The sequence below is a fragment of the Myotis davidii genome, unplaced genomic scaffold, assembly GCF_000327345.1.
Source record: "Myotis davidii unplaced genomic scaffold, ASM32734v1 scaffold334, whole genome shotgun sequence".
In the NCBI taxonomy this organism is placed as follows: domain Eukaryota; kingdom Metazoa; phylum Chordata; class Mammalia; order Chiroptera; family Vespertilionidae; genus Myotis; species Myotis davidii.
In genome coordinates, this window is record NW_006285797.1 from 1,057,570 (window position 1) to 1,079,267 (window position 21,698).

The 21,698-nt window shown below is 35.6% G+C and overlaps 1 protein-coding gene across 3 annotated transcripts in view; it reads left to right on the top strand.

Moving 5' to 3' along the window:
- Window positions 1-21,698, top strand: part of KHDRBS2 (KH domain containing, RNA binding, signal transduction associated 2) — a 484,502-nt gene that overhangs the window by 64,963 nt on the left and 397,841 nt on the right. For all 3 annotated transcript variants that reach the window (XR_001512727.1, XM_006756841.1, XM_015559490.1), the window contains exon 2: window positions 11,912-12,039. Coding sequence is in view for 2 of the 3 variants with exons in the window: in XM_006756841.1 (XP_006756904.1) it covers window positions 11,912-12,039 (128 nt within the window). In the remaining variant the exon portion in view is untranslated. The remainder of the gene's footprint in view (window positions 1-11,911; window positions 12,040-21,698) is intronic.

Here is a 21,698-nt window from a genome sequence, read left to right on the forward strand (position 1 = left end):
GCATACTGCCTCTGCCGTGCCTTGGGTGTCCAGACATGAAGAAGACACACTCACAGCAGTGTGTGAACATGTGAAGTTAGCTACACTCAGCAAGCCAGTAAGGGGGGGGGGGGGAAATCACATCCATTCATTCATTTATCCATTCATCTATCCATCCCTGTCTGTGCATCTGTATGTCTATCTATGTAGCTATCAATCATCTATCTATTTATATCTATATTATATCTATTACATAGGATACATATTATTTCAGACTTAAATATGGATTTGCATGTGAATATGCATGTACATAATTATTTGTGTCCTGAAAATATTTTTAAATAAAGCTGGGAAGATTGAGTAATGTCTTAGCTATATAAGAGTAAAGAGATAAATGAGGTCAGGGGAGTTGCTGAGTTTCTAATTTTGACGTACCAACAGATTATGAAATTGAATTAGGAAGTCAATTATTACATTGGTGTGGGAAACAGAATACAGTTACTGAAAAAGTAACAGCCAAATTCCTACTCATTGTATATAAAATTTTGGAAATGGTATAACTATTATAAAATACTATTTCAACTGTAATGGAATGAGTGTACTAATTACACTGTATAATTAAAGTAAGCACAAGCCCTATATTTAGTGCCAGTTATTTTTAAATAAAGCTATTTTCACATATAGCTTGGAAATTACATCTTAAAAAACAAATACGTATTGCATGTGCATTTTAAGCAACTATATAGAATTTTTGACCCAAAAGATTATTTAAAGATGACTTTTTGAATATCCATAAAAAAACATTTCTGGAATCAAGGAGACAAATTACACACCCCTGAAATATCTTTGTGTCGTTAATTTTATGAAAGTGTATAACTTTGCAATGTGTAAACATCAACATAACTGAACATTAGCTATCTTGTATAAAAATAGTTTTCTCCCCTAATAGCTCTAGGCATTATGTATAAATGCCTTTATAATAGTGATTCATGGTTTAAGGTTATAGGGTAGACTATGTTATTCTTCTAATCTATTTGGCCGAAGCAAAAGTGAAAGCTTAATTCTCAAATTAATATATTTTAGTTAGAAGCATGTATTTTCCCCTGTGTAGTTCATTTTCTCTATTATTTGAATTAGCTAGATGTCATTTATGTGATGTCTTCAAGTATCTTGGACATTTTAATGTGAACTGCACACAATTGTTCGAAACATCTTTAAAAATTCATAACCCTTTCTTACAAATTTCAAAATGTCTTTCAAATGTCTGCCACATTTTAATTATACCTTTTCTGTTCTATTTTGAATATAAGCTTCTTTCATGTGTTTACATAAGATTAGAATTTTTATCCCCACACTAAAATCTGTATTTATAAATTCATGGACTTTTTCTCTACTAAGCACACTAGAGGGCTTTCATGTTTATTAGTCTGAAAGACCAAGCTCAGGAAAGCTCATTTTTAATGCTTAGTGTGATAAATACTTGAATTGGCAAATGTGTGTCTTACTAGAGGAGTAAACTCCTTCAGGACGCATTATTTCCAGGAGCAGTGCTCTTAGAGTAATCTTAAAGAACACTTCCCGTAAATGATTGATGATATATTGTATATGTACCAGTTAGAATTCATGTTGATTTGATTGTACCACAGTGTTTCCTCAGTAAAATAAAGGTTTTCAGAAATACAGATTGATCTATGTTCACAATTGAATTTGCAAGTTTTACCTTGATATTATGATACATATCTTTATCACATTTGCCTCAGGTTGTGATTAAATTTTAGGGAAAAACATAAGACTGTTAAATTTGCTTACATATCCAAGGGGGACCTTGAAATTAACTTTATATGACAAATTCACTTATTATAATCTAATATCCCCTTTTTGAGGGAAATGTTCCTGTTCTGAATCCCTGTTCTGATTCTTTCCCATAAGATAAAAAGCTTAAATAGTTGCTTTAATTATTGTACAAGTTCTTAGATCATTGTGATTTTTATCTTGCATGATGGAATGCATAAGGTCTAAGCAGGTTATCAACAACCTGCTACCATCCTTATTAGACCTGGGCCGGGGGTCCCTGCTCTGATCTTTATGCCTTACAGAAGCCCCTTATGGTTCTTATCAGGTTGTGCCTTCCTTGTGGGGCAAGGATTCTTGTAGGGTCAATTCATTTTGACCGTATAAAGTCAGAATGCCCACTCTCAGTCTCTAGAACATTTTCTGAAAACTCAAAATCCCTGCCTATTTGGCCCCAAGCCCACTTCTAAGGGCTATTTAAATATATTCCTTGGGTCCATCTTTCTGAGAACAGACCTCACTGCTAGTGTATGAGTATTTGGCTTGTAGGATTCCAAGGCATGCTTTGTGCCGGGATGTATGACTGAAACTTGCCTATCTGGTCTGGGTGTCTATCTTCCCATGGACAGACCACACTATAGATGTGCAGGCCCAGAGCGAAAGAATCCCAAGACATGGCTGACTGCAGGGATGGATTTGGTGGTGTGGAATGGACATCCACACAAATGGAGGCATGGCCTTTAGCAGTGCTAGATAGAGCGGAGAATGTGTCTGGCTCTTCCTATACCATGTTCTTGCATAGAACTTGGAAGAGTACTAGACATCTAAATTCTACCAGACCATCTACCTAATTGAAGTATGCTGATTAAGAAGTAATGAATAGCAATACCAATATTAAGTAAGAAGGTCTATTTGTAAAGTAAGAAGAATAGGATACATTTTACAGTTTCTGAACTTGGTTTATAACTTCTAAGTATTTAGACTTATGGTATAAGGGTTTCTATTTGCACTACTATCCCAGGTCCTGCAAATGGTAGGAGTTGGTCTTGATAGAGGTTCCAAATTCGGTTTTCTAAAAGCAATATTTTCTTTTTATTAGAGACTTGCATTCTTTTTTTAATAGAATTTTAGATCCTACAGGAAACTTTGAGGTCATTTCGTCCACTTCAAAATGAATGGAAAATCACTTTGTAGAGTCCATGACCAGTTCTTATTCTGCCTCTGTTTTAATCCTTTTGGACACAGACAACAACTTACAAGTCAGTGCTTCTACTTATATCATTAATTTAAATTAAAAAATAATTTCTAATAGTCCTTTTATGTTTTCTCTATTTGTTCATATGAAATAGAGATAGGGCTCAGTGTCCCTACTCTCTAGTCTACACCAAGAATAAGCACTGGGCCCATTTTGTCTGCACTGAGACTTTTCTCTGGGGATGAGAATTCATGGATGTTTCTTAGTTGGACTGTGCATACCTTATGTATTTTTATACACTCCATTCATTTTTATATTCATTCAATGAAGATTTATTGAGTGTCCAATGCCCAAGGGCTTTTTTACATTCCTTAGCTCAGAAAATATTCTCAGAGAGCTGTCATTATTTCACAGTATTAACTTAATTTTACTACAATAAAAAAATTAGCTCTGCTTTATAAGAAATATGTTTGTTTTTCTGGGGGGGGTTGTTTGGTGACTAAGAAATTTCTCATTCAGGCATTGCTTCTTCCTTAAATTTATTTTATTAAAAACTTAGCTGATGGGGAAGAATATTGTGATTATACTCCCTCTTCTAAAGACTATGTGGTGGGAAATCAGATTAATGGATTGTTAAGAGAATGTAAATGTTAAAATGCAATTGATATAGAAATTGTTAAGGAAGTCATGCCAAAATTTTAAAACTAATTAAAAAATAGCAAAGTTCCAGGATACAAGATCATACAAATATAAATTGTATTTCTATATCAGCAGGGAAGGATCCAAAAATGAAATAAAAAATAATTTCATTTACAATAGCATCAAAAAATAATACAATTCTTAGGAATGAGTTTTTAAAAAGGAGTTGTAAGACTTGTATGCTGAAAAATCACAAAATATTGTTGAAAGACATCAAAGCAGACCTAAATAAAAGGAAATGAATCACATTTTTATGGTTTATAGGCTAAATGCTGATAAGATGGCACTATATTGACCTACATATTTAATGAAATGCCTGCCAAAATTCCAGCTGCTGTCTTGAATAAACTGGCAAAATAAACATAAAATTTATATTGGCATCCAGGGATCTATAGCCAAAACAGCCATGAAAAAAATAAGCAAATTTAGAAAACTCACACTTAATGATCTCAAGACTTACTATAAAGCTATATGAATGTCAATGGTATTAACATTATGTCAGACAGATAGGTCAGTGGGATAGTTTTCAAAGTATAGAAATATACCTTCATATTATGGTCAATTGATTTTTGACAAGGGTTTCAAGAGCATTCAATGTGGAACAACTAGTTTCTCAACAAATGGTGGTGGTACAATTAATTTTTAAAAAGTAGAAATAACCCAAATGCCCATCAAGTAATGAATGGATAAACAAAATGAGATATAGTCATACAATGGAATATTATTTGACCCTAAAGAGCAATATAGTATCAGTACATGCTGCAGCACAAATAAACCTTAAACATTATGCTAAGTGAAAGAATCCAGGCACAACAGGCTACATATTGTGTAGCTCCACCTATATGAAAAGATCACACTCAATTCTATTTAAATACCTTCTGCTGTTGACATATTAGGAACTTTTATCTTCAATTAGTAATAGCTCACCTTTATTCAATTCTGCAAAATTGATTTTTAAACACAAGGAATGCCTAATGCAATTAGGCTTTTGAACAGGCTTGAAAAATAAATGAATACAAATTCAAGCTCATGAGGTATTGTATTTCTATAAAATTAGTTTAACTGGAGAATAAATGCTGATTTAGATAAATATCACAATAAAAGTCTGCTCAAACATGGTCTTTTAATTTGAACCTAGACAAGTTCAAAAGTCTGCTACTGATTTTGAATGTTTTTCTTTCTTATTTTTTTTAAACTTTATTGTTGAAAGTATAACATATGCCCCCCTCCTTCCCCCATTGTGTGTTGTTTTATTTGTATTAAGATAGCATATCTCAAGATATCTTTGGCAAAAGTAAAATCTCTCACTTATTTTTTTCTTATAAATATGGGATATATGTTCTATTCATGCTCTAGAAATAAATATGGTTAGTATGAGTATGAGAATTTCAGAAATAAATTAGTAATGACTACAGACTGCTTCTGCTTAACATTAGTAATTCATTTTTAAAAAGCGAATAAGTTGAATAAAAAGGCTGAGAGATTATTTTCTAACATTTTACATAAAAATTATAATGTATGACATGCCAACCAATTTCCTAAAATATAACCAAAATTACAGTTAAATAACATGAAGGCAATAATAGATATTTGGTTGTAAAAATGCAAAAAATGTCACTTAATGACCACTAAACAATAAGGTTGTACAAAAAAAAAAGTTGCTCTGAATACTTGCTGCCTCTTTCAGAGGTCACTCTCATTTTCTTTATGGTTTTCAAAACATGTACATGAGATTAAAACTAATCCAGATTATAAAAATGTTGTATTGCATTTTGTGGAAATATATATGAATTTTAAAATGTGTTCATAGAAATAAATACATGTTTTCCTATGTAAACAACAATCTAAAGATCTTTATATTGGAAGTCACATATATTCTATGTTTGTTTCTTTTTTCAATTGAAAAACAAGAGACAGTTTTTTAGAAAAATTTATTTGAACAGACAATTTGATGAGTAGGCCTGATGGTAAGTGTGTAATGAGTGCTTGGAGTAAAAAAAAAAAAAAAAAGTGTGATGTGGTCTCTGACCTCTAGAAGTCACAGTTTAATGAGAAAACACTTGTAAATAGCACATTGCAAAGTGATGCAAGTGCTGTATTTTTTTAAAACTACAAAGTGGTAAGGGAAGCCAGGGATGGGGTAAGCATGCGAAATGAGCAGGGCCTGCATTAAAGAAAGAGTAATCCTTCATTGGTGAGAGGAAGAAGGAAAGATCATAAGCAAAAGCCTGCGACTCTCAACGCACATGGTTTGCTAGGGTGTGTGTGAGGATAGAATGCAATGTTTCCCTCAGGACATCAAGAAGTAAACTAGAATGTGGCAAGAGACAGTAACGGAATGGTTGATCAATTTTTAGTGGCAGGAAAAAAATCAAGAATTTCACCTTCAGTTAATGAGAAACAGGTAAGTGTCGGAATAGCCACACTCATTCATTCAACAAAGGAAATTCTAATGTTGAATATAACCAGGAAATAAACAAAACTCAAATACCACATTCCAGTAGCAAAGAGAAATATGCAATGCTCAAGTCTGTGTTTACAAAGACAGCTTGGATGTGAAAGACAAGTTGTGCATGGGTCTTCAGGGAAACTGTGGCTCCTGCCATTGGTGAAAATGATGGCAAAGGGGAGGGAGCAGTGGCAGAGCAGCTGCAGGGAGAAGCTGGATTTGAGAGTTGCTGCAAAGATGGAATCAGTATAACTTGAAGACTACTGCATGTAGAATGGTGAGGACCAGGGAGTACTAAGGCTCAAGATTTGTGTTCTTGATTTTGGGTGACTAGGAATAATGTGGTGGGAAGGAATACAGGGTGAGGATAGTCTTTAAGAGTTAAGACGAATTCACTTTTAGGTGTATGAGTTTCATATGTCTTGGAAATTTTAGGGTGGATATGCAAGAGTAAGACATTGAAGAGATGTAAAACTCAGGAAGGTTGTATGGGCTTGATGTCTGAAAAGATGGAAGATGGTAGATGCGGATATTGAGAGTGGATAAATTCAACTGAAGGTGTGCTTAATTCAGGTCAACTCAAAGACAGTGATTTAGGTCCTAAGTTAGAAAAGAAGGGGGAAAATGTTATCAAATTAAAGGACCTGCAGTACAGGAAGGTCTCAAGGAGATTAGAACAGGGTTTAGGAAGGCAATGAACCAGAGTAGCAGTAGGTGGAAGCTTCATATTTACTTGATACACATCCTCTCCACCTATTCTCTCCTAAATGTATGCCCAGTGACTGAACTCCTTATTAGAAAGATCACCAGCATCCTTCTCTTGCCAAATCCAAGGGTCAAAATGCAGTTTTCATTACTAAACTTCTCTCTCCTCCTTCTGCCTCTCTCTCTCCCTTAGTTCAGAACATTGAGCTAGTCATAGTTCTAAATTCATGTTATGGTATTATATAGTAGATTTATGAAACAAGTTCTTCTTTTATACGTTTTAATTTTTTTCTTATTTTTACTGTTTTCATTTTCATCTTCTAGGAACTCCAGTTATACATATCTTGGTGAGAGGTAATTTCTCCTTTTGAAAAATAAGTGTTTGAAATTTGAATTTCTCTTATGATGAGTGATCTTGAGCATCTTTCCATATGCTTATTTCCCATTTGTGTGTCTTCTTTGGAATTTTAATTAAAAAAATACATTTTTATTGATTTTAGAGAGGAAGGTAGAGGAAGAGAGAGATAGAAACATCAATGATGAGAGGGAATTATTGATTGGCTGCTTCTTGCATGCCTCCCACCAGGGATTGAGATCTCAACCCAGGCATGTGCCCTTGACCAGAATTGAACCTGGAACCCTTCAGTCCATAGGCTGAGCCAAACCAGCTAGGGCTGGAATTTTCATTTTTATTCATCCATGATCTTCCCATATTGCTTTTCTACATAGGACCCAGCAGAGTTCCTACTATTTTCAGTGTTTTGAGAAACTCACTTTTATTATAGGGTTCTTCTAGAATACCTGGATTGTGGGGATGTTTTCAGAATTCAGTTTTTTTTTTCTTTTATTATCCTAGGTGCTCTTTCTTGTTTCTATAAGAGAAGTAGGTGAGGTTCAAAAATTAAGCCATTGAAGGAAAATAGAAGTCATAGAAACACTTCCATTCTGTGGAATTTGCCTGATATATTTTGTAGACCAAAGTAGCAGAACTTTGTCAAATTAAGTTTATGCATAATTTATGAACCACAACTCTTCTTTTATGTTCATATTCTAAAGAAATTCTCACACACCTTTTTCACTTCAAGATGGATCTAGTATGGGTAAAAGATATTTTACTGATTTATATCTAACGTTTTGCCCAACAACAGAGGATTTAAGCCCTTTTCATATAATATTCACAAATCCTGATAAAAAATATATAGTCATGCCCTAACTGGTTTGGTTCAGTGGATAGAGCATTGGCCTGCGGACTGAAGGGTCCCAGGTTCAATTCCAGTCAAGGGCATGTACCTTGGTTGCAGGCACATCCCCAATAGAGGGTGTGTAGGAGGCAGTGTTTCTCTCTCATTGATGTTTCTAACTCTCTATACCTCTCCTTTCCTCTCTGTAAAAAAAATCAATAAAAATATATTAAAAAATATACAGTCATTTGGAAAACAGTATAGAGATTCCTCAAAAGTAAAAAATGTAATTACCATATGACCCAGCCATCTAATTCTGGGTGTATATCCAAATAATTAAAGCAGGACCTTGAAGAGATATTTGCATACCCATGTTAACTGAAGAATTATTCGTAATAGCTAGGAGGTGGAAACAACCCAAATGTTCATTGAGAGATGAATGGATAAAGAAAATGTGGTATATAAAGGGAGCATTATGCAGATTTTATGGAGGAAATTCTACCACATGCTACAACATAGATGAACCTCAAACACATTATGCTAAGTGAAATAAGCCAGTCACAAAAATAACAAATGCTGTTTTATTTCACTTATATGAAGTATCTAAAGTGATTAAAATTGTGGAAACAGAAAGTAAAAAAGGTGGTTGCCAAGGCTTGGGGGAGAGTGAGAGGGGAAATGAGTTTTTAATGCATCTAGAGTTTCAGTTTGGGAAGATCAGTTGCATGACAATGTGAATTTACTTAACACTACTGAACTATATACTTAAAAATAATTAAATGGTAAATAATGTTATGTGTTTTGACCACAACAAAAAAATACCTTCTTACATAGCTTCCATCTGACTTACCCAGTGGGTGAATTGCAAGGTGAATGACCAGCATGACCAAAGGTTGACACTGTGTAATCACATAATCTTAGTATTGTGGGGATAACCACTACAAATAAGTCAATGAATGCTAAAATAAATTCTTGAATAAATATATACAGTAAGGGACCAATAGTGAAAGCGGAACAGAAAATACTAAAATCTCTGAGCGGTCCTGTGGCTGAGCTGGTAAAAGTGCCTGTCTTGTAAAATCTATGTAGTTTAACATTTTTAAAAGAAGACAGTTGTCCTGCCTTAATGTATTGAATATGTTTTCTCAATAATATAGCAGCCAATTTTAAATAGACTATATAAACAAGTATAAAAATGATTTAACACTTCTACCCAAAACTATTCAGTTAGTGCTGAATGATAATGGGTGCCTTGCAATTTTTATGGATACCTATGTTGTCTAAATGTTCCACAGTGAGCATGCATTAATTTAGAAATAAAAAAGAATTACTTTACAGTAAACATTTAAAAAATAAAGGTTATATATACATCGTATTCACTGGTTTTAAAGCTAGGCTAGCTTGGCATATACTCTTCTGTGACTGTGTTGTTTACAAATGTGATTACTGAGCTATTAATTGTGTAGATATATATGTAAGGACAGACAATTCCCCAAAACTATAAGAAGGGCAAAAGAAATATCAAACATTTTGAAAGCATAAAATTGAACAGAAAAAGCAGTGAACATGTTATTTCATTCAGCTCTATTTCTTGATGGAAAAGTTATTAATCAGAAATTGATCAAATTTCAAAATCTAAAAATGTCTAAGGTAGTTTTGTAGAAAGAAATATCAGACATATTCAATTTATTTTTATGACAGAGTGACAGGGGGAAACTATACATTTAAGAGATTGGGAATTAAGCCAGCTTCTTCAGTGTGAACTGTTATAATTACCTTAACAATCTAGGAAGTACAATGTTATGTAGGTGCATAACATTGTACCTAAAGGACAGTGATCAAAAGTTTATTGTCAGTATCAGAAGACATAATGAATTTTCTTTCTTTGCACTTATCAAGGTTTTGTATGTAGTAATTATATAATGGATTGAAATTCTTAAATAGAGAGTGCTTCTTGGTTTAAAAAACAGTCAAAGTGACTTGTTAATACTCTGCAGTACAAAAGTACGAATCTGATGCCATCATAGTACGGAGAAATTATAGACATATTACAAATAACTTCTTTTCAGGTAGCTCAGTGTGAGATGATTGTTTTTAGGAAGATTATAGCATCTAACTGAAAAATATAAACTGACTTTACACAAACTATGCAGTGTGGCATTCATTCAGGCATTATCTGGTAAGAAATGTAATCTTAAACTTTTTTAATTTTAATTTCACATAGATCAAATAAATAATATGCTGTAAGATTACTACCTGGACTGTTATAGGGATTTTATATAGGCTATGAAAGTACTTTGGGAAAGATGTTAATTAAAAATTAAATAACGAAGAACAAAGCTGTTTTATAATGTAGTATTTCTCCTAACTGCAGAAGTAGTCAGCCCTTTAACCATAATTGTTAAACATGCAATATAACTTAATATGAATTAATTTCTCTATTTAAAAACTATCATCACTTATTTGTCTCAAAAATAACAGAAGGAGGATGTTGTTTCATCTATAAGAAAACTAAAAACTGACACATTCATATTTTAATTTAGGGAGTGCGTTGAAAAAATACAATTGACCAAAAGCAAGGAGAACATAAATGTTTATAGGTGACTTTATGCTAATAATAACTGTCTAATAATTGTAAAATAAATAAGGGAAATGAATTTTCCAAGAATTCTTCAAAACATTGATTTTACATAGTGAATTCTATGAAGTGATTCTAGCTATATACATTCTTCTCACCATTTCATTTCTATTATTTTAGAACAAGTCAACATCATTTCTCAGCTAGACAAATAAAAGTTAGTTTTCTTGATTGCTTGCTCCTGGCTATGATGGGTTTTGCATATTACATGTGGTGTTACCTTTACAAGTAAAAATCAAGTATGGCTTCCTCCTTCCTTTACCAAAACCACCCAATGGCTTTCCATTATTCACAATAAAAAGCAGAAAATCTCACTTGTCTACAAGGTCTTACATAATCTTTCCTCAGAGTAAGTCAAGCTGTTTCTCCAGCCGACTGTAAAACTTGATTTCTCAATCTCTCCTGACTTTATTTTTCTCATTATTTAGGATTCTGCTCATATCACCCTATAAATCTAAAGTAATAACCCCACTCCTTGACTTAACTTTCCTTTATATTTTTAATAGCTTTGTTGTATTTATTCTTTATGCCCATATATAAATATGCATGTGTACATATATTCATTTTCTAATTGTTCATTTGCCCTATCAGAGCATAGATTTCATAAAAGCAGACACATTTTCTTGTTTTCTGTTCTAGCTGTGATACCCACAGTAGAGGTTTAAAAGTTTTTGTGGAATAAATTAATACTTAAAAGAAATAATGTATAAATCATGTATATTTGCTCAAAAATATTCATTTTGGGAATATTGCCATAGGGCAAAATTAGTAATTCCTCTTAAACATGCAGGCAGACGATTTCAGGTTGATGAATGTGAATGATAGTATTTACATATTTAATCTTTTATGTGACTTTTCTGTGATCTCCTTGGTAATTGCCTTTAAGTTTGATTAGAATATAAAATAACATGCTATTTATCTTTACTACCCTATCTTAGATAATGGATAATTACTATTTTCAGTTACTTTTTTCATAGGAGTAATTCTAAGTAAAAATAAAACATATAATTTCAAAGTATATTTCATTCTATCCATTGCTTCTAGGGAAGTTATTAATTCATAGAAGACAGATCTTCAATTACCCCATTTTAGTTTTGACTGGCAGGGTTCCTCTTACATCAGTTGCCGCATTCATGTAGCTGTTAACATGGTGCTGTTTCAGCCCTTTTATCAAGATTCTTCATAGTCTTAAGAAGGGAAGTAATAACAACCACCATATTTTATAGTGGCTTCCCATTTCACTTATTGTTGTTTTCTTGTGATTTTTTTTCCAGAAATTGAAAAATTCCAAGGTTCTGATGGAAAAAAGGATGATGAAGAAAAGAAATATCTTGATGTCATCAGCAACAAAAACATAAAGCTCTCAGAGAGGGTATTGATCCCTGTGAAACAATATCCAAAGGTACTGCATTGCATGCTTTGGTCTCATAAAATTCAGAAAAAATAAAACAAGAAGGATATTTTATTCATTGGCTTTTATAAACTAAATATTTAAAGTTTCATTATATTGGTGTACACAAATATATGATACTGACATAGAGAAAGGAAAACTTTTAAAAGGACAATGATGAGACTAATTGTCAGCTGAAGCCGATAGCATTTTTGTTCCGTTAATGTGGGAAGCAGCATTAGATATTTTAATAATTTATTTAACATGTTAGTGGTTCAGTGTTTAAATATGTACACACACTTGACTATGTTTTGGTTCATGTTAAAATGTATATTCTTATAAAAAGGAGTGGAATTTAGCATGGTACTAAATATGTAACATTTGCCAATCAGAAGGAAATTATTTTATACAGGGATGCAATAGAGTCTTTATTAGATCCTTGGATTATAACCACCAACCTTCTGTAATCAGGAGACTACATAGAAATAATTATGATATTGTTCTCTTCCAAGTACTTTTTTACTAGATGTTTTGTCATAAGAGGTTTAAATCACCAGATTCAGGATTATAAAATATATCATTCAATGGCATGATTTCATTGTTATATTCATAAATTCCAATGGGTAGAGAGAGGTTTTTATTCTTTTAAATGCCTTAAGTAAGCCACAAATGGAAACTCAAACATTCAAGCTGGTAAGTTACTTTCTGAAGAGTGAATCTGAAGCAAGGACCATGTAATTATTCTAATAATAAAGATTATAGAAATAGATGCTGTAGTTTATCAATTGCCTTCTAATGTGATACATTATAGTAAATATAATTAAGTGGAATGTTATGTTTATAATGATTTCAAACAGGGATAAAATTGTTGCAGTCTACCAAACCATGAAATTTAACTTTCAAATGAAGTTTTCAGGCATGAAAGTTTTTAGTTTTTGTCTATTTCTTCCTTTTTTTTTTTTTTTGTTTTAGCTAGATTGCAAGAAAGGTGCATTCAATAGATATACTTTCACATTAAATTATATTAGATTTACTTTATAATCACGTTTTAATAAATATTAAATTGAGAAGTCAGAAACATAAATGAAAACTTTTACATAATAATTAAATATGGTAGAAATAGGGGGTATTAAGAAAGTTGTATCTTTTATTAAAGAACATAATTACCCCATTGGGTAATTATAGTCTAGAGTGCAAGGTAATTATAATCTAGAGTGCAAGGATTTTTCTTTAAATCATACACTTAAATATTATATAACTTGATACTGTTTCTCAGAAGAACACTTGTCTATTCGCTGGACATGAAAAAGTCAGTGAAAAGCTCACTGTCTGCTTCTGAATAAAATTCAGCTTTATATCTTTGACCAAATTAGGTTGTCAAGTAGTAGAAGGCATGTCAAGTTCAGATTGCTCTGCATGTGACAGTATGTGTGATTTTATGCTGACTATTAAAGTAGTTTATTTTAGTCATAGTAATTAATATTGGAACAATATTTTTCAATTTTTAAAATTTACAAATAGTTGATATGAAATCTTGTATAGGTTATATTAGTTTCAGGTGTACAACATAGTGATACAACATTTTATACCTTACAATGTGATAATTCCACTAATTCTAGAAATCATCTGTCACTATGGAAACTTACCAGACTATTATTGAATATAACGCATTTTGTGGCATCTAATTTTTGAGATTTACTTTTATAATTTATCTCAGAAGCAAATTATTATACCTTTAGAAACACAGAATCCTTAAGCTGGGACTAAACTTGAAAATCACAGAATACATAAAACTTTCATTTTATGGATGAGGTACCTGGGAGGTTATGAATTGTCCAAAGACATAGCTTTGATACACATGGAGATACTTAGAGAGGTTGCTGTTGTTTTAGACTAGAGGCCCAGTGCACGAATTCATGCACAGGTGGGATCCCTCGGCCTGGTCAGTGATTGGTGCCGATTGGGGTATCTCATCCAGTCCCGATTGGAGCCAGTGGGGGAGGGAGGGGGGGTGGTTCTGTGGGAGGTTGGCTGGCTGGGGGAAGGGGCCACAGAAGGTTGGCCAGCTGATGGTGGGGAGGGGCCACAGGATGTTCCAATTGGGGTGATTGGGGCCGGCCAGCCAGGGAGAAGGGCCACAGAGGTTGGCTGGCGGTGGGAGGTTGGCTGTGGGAGCACACTGTCCACCAGAGGGCAGCTCCTGCATTGAGTGTATGCCCCCTGGTGGTCAGTGCACGTCATAGTGACAGGTCAACCGGTCACTCTGGTCTTCAGTCATAAAGGTCACTTAGGCTTTTATATATATATAGATTCCTCAGTTTTTGTGAGCCATTACATTTTTAATTTGACTAATAATGATCACATAGTTGTGTTACTTTTTCATGTAAAATATGGAAGAATGAAAAAACTATAATTCCTAGTAATTAATAGCTTTATGTGATATTATCAAATCTCAGTTTATGCTTTAGAAAAATTACCATTTTAATTGATGAATAGAATGCCAAATCCCTGCATTATTTTTTAAAAGGCTGTGCATTTCATACATCTAGTTATCACACATAAGGGAACTCTTATTACAGTTTCTTGCAGGAAATAAGTACTGAGAAACAGGACAGAATTGTCTAAGTTGACCTACATTTGTTTTCATTTACTCTTTTACTATATGATAATAATATTAAAATAAATCTTTTGAAAACCGTATTTTATTTCAAAAGTGCTAATTCTCTCCTACTGAGTGATTTCTGCCTGCTTCTCACAAAAGTATCAGTGGGGTTGAATTAAGATATGAACATTAAACTTGAGCCTTAGTTGATGTACATTTGTGAGCTTTAAAATATGTGGTGTGGATGATACTGTGAACTGCTGAGAAGAGCACACCAGTATTTATGGCTTTAAAGTTTAATGTTTTATAATAAAAAGGTATTTATCCTTCTAGGGATTCACTGAAAACAGATCTGTTTTTGATAACTTCTCTCAGAGCCATCTTTGCCCTTGATGCCTGCTGTCTATTTGAACTGCTAATTAATGTGGTCCTGACACAGTCCTTTCCAACAAAGGGCAATAAATAACTATGGGGGTTCTTGAGGAAATGACTTTCTCCTGACTTTACTATATGACCTTTCCGGATAGATTTTGTTTCAGTTAGTCTTCAATTTCTAGTTAATTTGCTGACTTAATAAATGGAATGGAAAGAAGTTTAAGATTTAAAATTATTTAACATAAAAGGATGGTCTTATACTATGCCAGAGGCCTGGTGCACAAAAATTTGTGCACTTCGGGGTGGTGGTGGGGTGTCCCTCAGCCTGCCCTGTGTCCTCTCACAGTCTGGGACCCCTTGGGGGATGTCCACCTGCAGGCTTAGGCCTGTTCCCCAGGGGATTGGGCCTAAGCTGTCAGTCAGACATCCCTGTGGCAGCCCGGTAGTCCTCAGGGGATGTCTCACCGGGAGCAGGCCTAAGCTGCAGTCGGACATCCTTAGCGCTGCTGAGGAGGCAGGAGAGGCTCCCGCCACCACCGCTGTGCTGGCATCCATTAGCCTGGCTTGTGGCTGAGCAGAGGTTTCCCTGTGGGAACACACTGACCACCAGGGGCAGCTTCTGCATTGAGTGTCTGCCCCCTGGTGGTCAGTGTGTGTCATAGTGACCAGTCATTCCCAGTCATTCTGCTGTTAGGATCAATTTGCATATTACCCTTTTATTATGTAGGATAGAGGCCTGGTGCACGGGTGGTGGCCGGCTGGTTTGCCCTGAAGGGTGTCCCAGATCAGGGTGGGGGTCCCGCTGGGGTGCCTGGCCAGCTTGGGTGAGAGGCTGAGGACCGTTTTCAGCTGCCCACAGCCCCTTCAGGGTGGTGGAGTCCCGCTGGGTTGCCCGGCCAGCCTGGGTAATGGGCTGATGGCCGTTTTTAGGCTGGCCACACCCCCTGGCGACCCAAGTTCCCAGTCTCTCCTTTTTTTTCTTTTTTTCTGGTATTTATTTATCTTCTATAATTGAAACTTTGTAGCCTTGAGCAGAGCCCAGGGCCAGGCAGGGCAGGCAGGAAGCTTGGCTTCCTCCATCGCCTGGGGCAACCCAAGCCTCCTGCTCGCTCCAGCTCTGTGGCTACTGTCATCTTAGTTGTGTTAATTTGCATACTCACTCCTGTTTGGCTTGTAGGCGTGGCTTCTGGGTGTGGCTTGTGTGTAGCGGAGTGATGGTTAATTTGCATGTTTCTCTTTTATCATATAGGATTAAGAATGACTTGTATAGCTCTAATGCTTTATGTTTAATCGCATAACTTAGAGAAAATATACCCCATTATTAAATTATTTTTAAAAATAGGTTTTCTTACCTGATTTTAATATTTTTGTTTGTAAAGAAATAGACCTTGTACATCTATTGTTTGAATTTCCAAATGTTTTAGAATCAGAGCAATTATTCCTGGATAGTCAAGTCTCCAAGGAGATAAAATGTGGCAATATGTTGGTCTATAATCCTAAGAGATTCAAGCAGAAAAATCACCATCCTTAACATTGTCTCTTTTTTCCCAAGTTCACATGTATTATATTTTATAGTCAATATATTTTTATTGTGTTTTTTTAAATTTTAACATCTCTAACTGGTGTGGGGAGCTGATATATAAGCCTCGGACTGACCTGTGGGTAAAGTCACAAATAATTCCCAGCTTCGAGGGCACAGTCCTTTTAGCATAATTAGGCTTGACCTTATGACACTCCCTAGATCTTATCTGGGAAGCTAATGGGCTGAGGAAGTGCAGGAAGTATAACCATGGTCAAAACAAGTGAAACTCACAAGAACTGTGTAATTATGGAAACCACTACCTTGTTTACCTGTCACTATAAAATAAAGGCTCAGCTTGCCTTGGGATCTTTCTCTGTGGCCTCAGCCAGGCACAGGAAGATCCACGGAGACTAAAGAGAGCTAGAGAGTTCTGAACGCTGTCTCCGTGTAAAACATTCTTCGCCGACTCCGTCCACACCTTTGGGAAACCCTGGACCGCTGGGGCTGGAGCCTATCAAACTGGTATGCATATTATAATCAAAATAATTTTGCATCTTTATTAGGCAAGCAGTGGTCAAAACTCATTGTTTTGGTCTGTAAAGTGGCACATGTAAACTTGGTCATGGCTTCGTATGTCGAGTTGTTTGTAGTATTGGAAATATGTATATTGAATTTAATCACTGTTTAAGATGTTTCCAAAGATTGCATTATGATTTAGTGTTGATTATGATTTAGTGCAAAGCTATTACATTTGCAAAACAGAATTAAACCATAGTGTGGGGTATATATTTGGTATTGCTGAGGACAATATTCATACTTGAAAGAAGGAAAATAATACTACAATTTCTTGGCCCTCAACAAACAAGTGCCTTACAAGACCTAAGAAACAAAGATGGACATAAATGGCCAGAGCTATATTATGTTTGTTACTGCTAGATATGCAATAGGAGCGCCTATCAAGCCTGGGCAAGTTGAGAGAGCATGAGAGGATAGGAAGGTGTACTTGCTGGGGGAGATCTACTTGTCGTTTGCTACTGTACCTCTCTATATTTCAGGCTTTCAGTGTCTTTTAAAAATATCTTTTTGATGTTGCCTTCAGAATTTTCTGAAATACATCAGAACTTCTCTAAATTAAATTTGCCCCAAGGCCCACTTTTCATTTCTCTCCTTGAGTCACTGCCAACATTTTAAAGCAGTAGATTGCCAGGAGTATAAATCGGCCCCAAATGTGGCCCTTTTTAAGATCAAACGCTGCCATGTTCCCCTGTGCTGCTTTGCAAATCAATTCCTTATGTAGATTAATGCAGAAAATTAAAGTTCTAAAATATGTTCAAAAGCATCGCACTTGCTCTATATTTCATCTTACTCTGCGCAGTCCCAGAGAGAGGGGCTGCCTTCCTTGCTTGGTTGGAAGCAGTGCCACAACCAAGCCTGTCATACCACAGAGCTGTTTCCTTCTTTACACTTTGAAAAATGAAAATGTAAATCCAAGTCCTTGGTTAGTGATATTTTTTCTGACTTTATAAGTAACTATCAGATCATTTAAGGGTAGGTTATGGAGGCGAGGGATACTAACCGAGGAAACTATGACCACATTTCAAAGCCAATATAACCAGGGATAGAAACACCTCTCTGTTTTTCTAAGCAATGTGGTTATCCCAGACCCACTCTGTAGTTTACATCTTAAACCCATTTCATCTTTACCAGACAGAGACCATTGCATAGCATCACTTTTGATTTTCTAAAGGAAACGGAAGAAATAATTCGATGAGATTTATGATTTCAGTTTCATTTATCAGTTTCCTAATCCCTCACCTATGAATTTAAATTAAACTTATAGACACTGACAACCATATGGTGATTGCGGGGCGGTAGGACGGAGGAGGGTATAGGGTGAATAAACAGAAATGGATGGAGGCTTGTCTTGGGTTGATGAACATACAATACAGTGTACAGATGATGTAGAATTGTACACCTAATTTTGTTAACCAGTGTCACCCCAATAATTTCAATAAAAAGGAAAAAAATAATTGAGAAAATAATGACACTCAGGCTCACATTTCCTATTGGAAAAATAACAAAAACCAAAGTGCTTGTTGGACTATTCTCTCCAGTAGCATGATATCTGAAATAACCCTGTTTTCTATTTGCTTTCAACAGTATATGTGTTGAATTATAAATTTAGAAATTTGCAGTGATATTGTCTTTTCTGATGACTTTCTTGTAATTAATGCTCATCCCATGTATATCAATATTATTTTTCCATTGGGAACTTAATTTTTTTAATCTCTATCTCACATTGACCCATGGATTTCTAATTCTGATTTATATATGCTTCTCTCTACATCCTCTTTTTATGGGCTCAGCCACTTCCTCACAAAATAAGTATGTCCTCATACTTCTTGAAATAATCTGTCCTTTTTTTCTATGTCTGTTTTAATGTGTTTTGTCCATCTTGCGAGGTCATTTCACTTTTATTCTCAACTGAAAAGCTAAAAACTACTTCAAAAGGATCACGAAATTGCAAATCCCTGTTGAAATGTCCACACCTATATCTTTACTCAAGGGTTCCTTGAGTGCCTAAAGATCTTCCTCCTCACATCCCTGTCTGTAATCTTGCTATTCATTATTTGCTTGTTTCATCATGTGTTTGCATGTTTAATAAACTTAAGTTTCTCTGCACCCATTAGAGCACAGATGGCTCTTTCATTCCTTTTGATGTTGCAGTCGAAGTGGCTTTGACATAAATCTTTAAGAGACTAGAGAAGAAATATAACTTGTAGAATCAAAAGGCAAAATGTTACCAATTGAATGGATTCCTAAATTATTGTTAAATTTGAAGGACTTATTGACATGTAGAAGCAAGTGAATTCTATATAAATTCAAGTACTTATATGTTAATATCTGGAGATTAACAGAAAAACAAACTCCTAGAAAAGATACAGGAAAGATAAATGAATGGATCCCCTTGAAAATTGCAGGTAAGGGTTACTGCTACTTGCATTACTAAATTATGACCTTACTACACCTAACTTTTTGAAAGAAATTTAAATCCATGTAGAAAAGTTGTGAATGAATGTGACTTCTATGGTTTTTTAGATTTTAATTAATATTTAAAAGAAATGTGTTTAACATTTGTATTTCTATCATTTTATAAGTAATTTCCTTAAAAATATGTGGGTTTCACAAGTGTCTCACCCAAATAAAATACTACCAAACTCTTATTATTGATATCCATGCAAAAAATTTAAAAATATTACCAAATGTTCACTAGTGTGCAGAGCATCACTATTCACAATAGCCAAAGAGTAGAAACAACCCAAATACTCTCAACAGATGAATGGATATATAAAATGTGATATATAGGTGCAATGGAATATTATTAAGCCTTAAAGAGCAATGTAATTCGGATACATACTACAACATGGATTATCATCGAAAACATTGTGCTAACCAAAATAAGCCAGACATAAAAGGACAAATATTGTATTATTCCACTTACATGAGGTACAAAGAACATGCAATTTTATAGACACAGAAAGTGTAATAGAGGTTACCAGGGACTTTGGAGAGAGAGGAATGGAGAGTTATTGTTTAATGGGTATAGACTTTTGTTTGGGATGATGAAAAGTTTCTGGAAATAAATGTGGTAGTAGTTGCACAACATTGTGAATGTGCTTAATGACACTGAATTACATATTTAAAATAAATTTATGTTATAATATTTAATTGAGGCAGAGCATTTCTAAGAAAGATGGAAAATTCTGAAGCCGTAAGTGATTAAAACATTTCACAACATAAAATTGAAACTCCAGTACAAGTAAAAGTGATGATGACAACCAAAACCCAAAGGCACAAAAAGTGCCAAACTGGTGTGACTGTTTTAGTAATATTTGAAACACATGACAGAATGATCATTTTCTTTATATGTGATGGACACAATTTTTTAAAATAAGAAACCAGTGATATCACCACATAGTTTTTACACATATACTGTTGAAAGCAAATAAAAAAGGAAAATAAAACAAAACTTGCACTTCACTTAGAAAACTGCAAGATGAATATGTAATGCTTCTATTCTTTATCAGACTGACAAAAAAGTTTGATAATAACCAATAGTATAGTTAGTGTATGGGCAAAAATATACTTCACTTCATAACCTGTTCATCAGAGCACTAAGATTCAATCATTTTGGGGAACAATTTTGCAAAATCAATGAAAATTACAAAGGTACAGACTTGGAAGCAGTTGATTTATTTTAGAATTTTATATATTTAGTAGAAGCCCGGTGCACAAAATTTGTGCACACGGTTTGCTGGCCGGGGGAGGGACCGGGGGTAATTGGCTGGTTGTGGGAGGTTAGCTGTGGGAGCGCACTGACCATCAGAGGGCAGCTCCTGCATTGAGCATCGGCCCCCTGGTGGTCAGTGTGTGTCATAGTGAATGATCGACCAGTTGTTCCAGTAATTTGGTCATAAGGTTGCTTAGGCTTTCATATATATACTAGAGGCTCAGTGCACAAAAATTTGTGCACTCGCGGGGGAGGGGAGGGGAGTCCCTCAGCCCAGCCTGTGCCCTCTCGCAGTCTGGGACCCCTCGGGAGATAACGACCTGCTGGCTTAGGCCTGCTCCCGGGTGGCAAAGGGCAGGCCCAATCCCTAGGTGCAGCCCCTGGTCGGGCTCAGAGCAGGGTTGATTAGGGAGTTGGGGCACCGCCCCCTGTCACACTCAAGGCAGGTTCGATAGGGAGGTTGCGGCGCCACCCTCTGTCACGCACAGAGCAGGGCCAATCAGGGGGTTGGGGCGCTGCCCTCTATCACCCACAGAGCAGGGTCGATCAGGGGGTTGGGGCACCGCCACTCTCACACTCAGGGCAGGGCCGATGGGGAGGTTATGGCTCTACCCCGTCACACACAGAGTAGGGCCCGTGGGGGGGGGGTGTTGGGGCGCCGCACCCTGTCACACACAGAGCCGCAGGGCAATCAGGGGGTTGGGGAGCTCCCCCCATCAGGCACAGAGCAGGGACGATCAGGGGGTTGGAGAGCTTTCCCCTGTCAGGAACAGAGCAGATCCGACAGGGAGGTTGTGGCCCCACCCCCTGGCACACACAGAGCCGCAGGGCGATCAGGGGGTTGGGGTGCCTTCCCCTGTCACGAACCGAGCAGGGTGGAT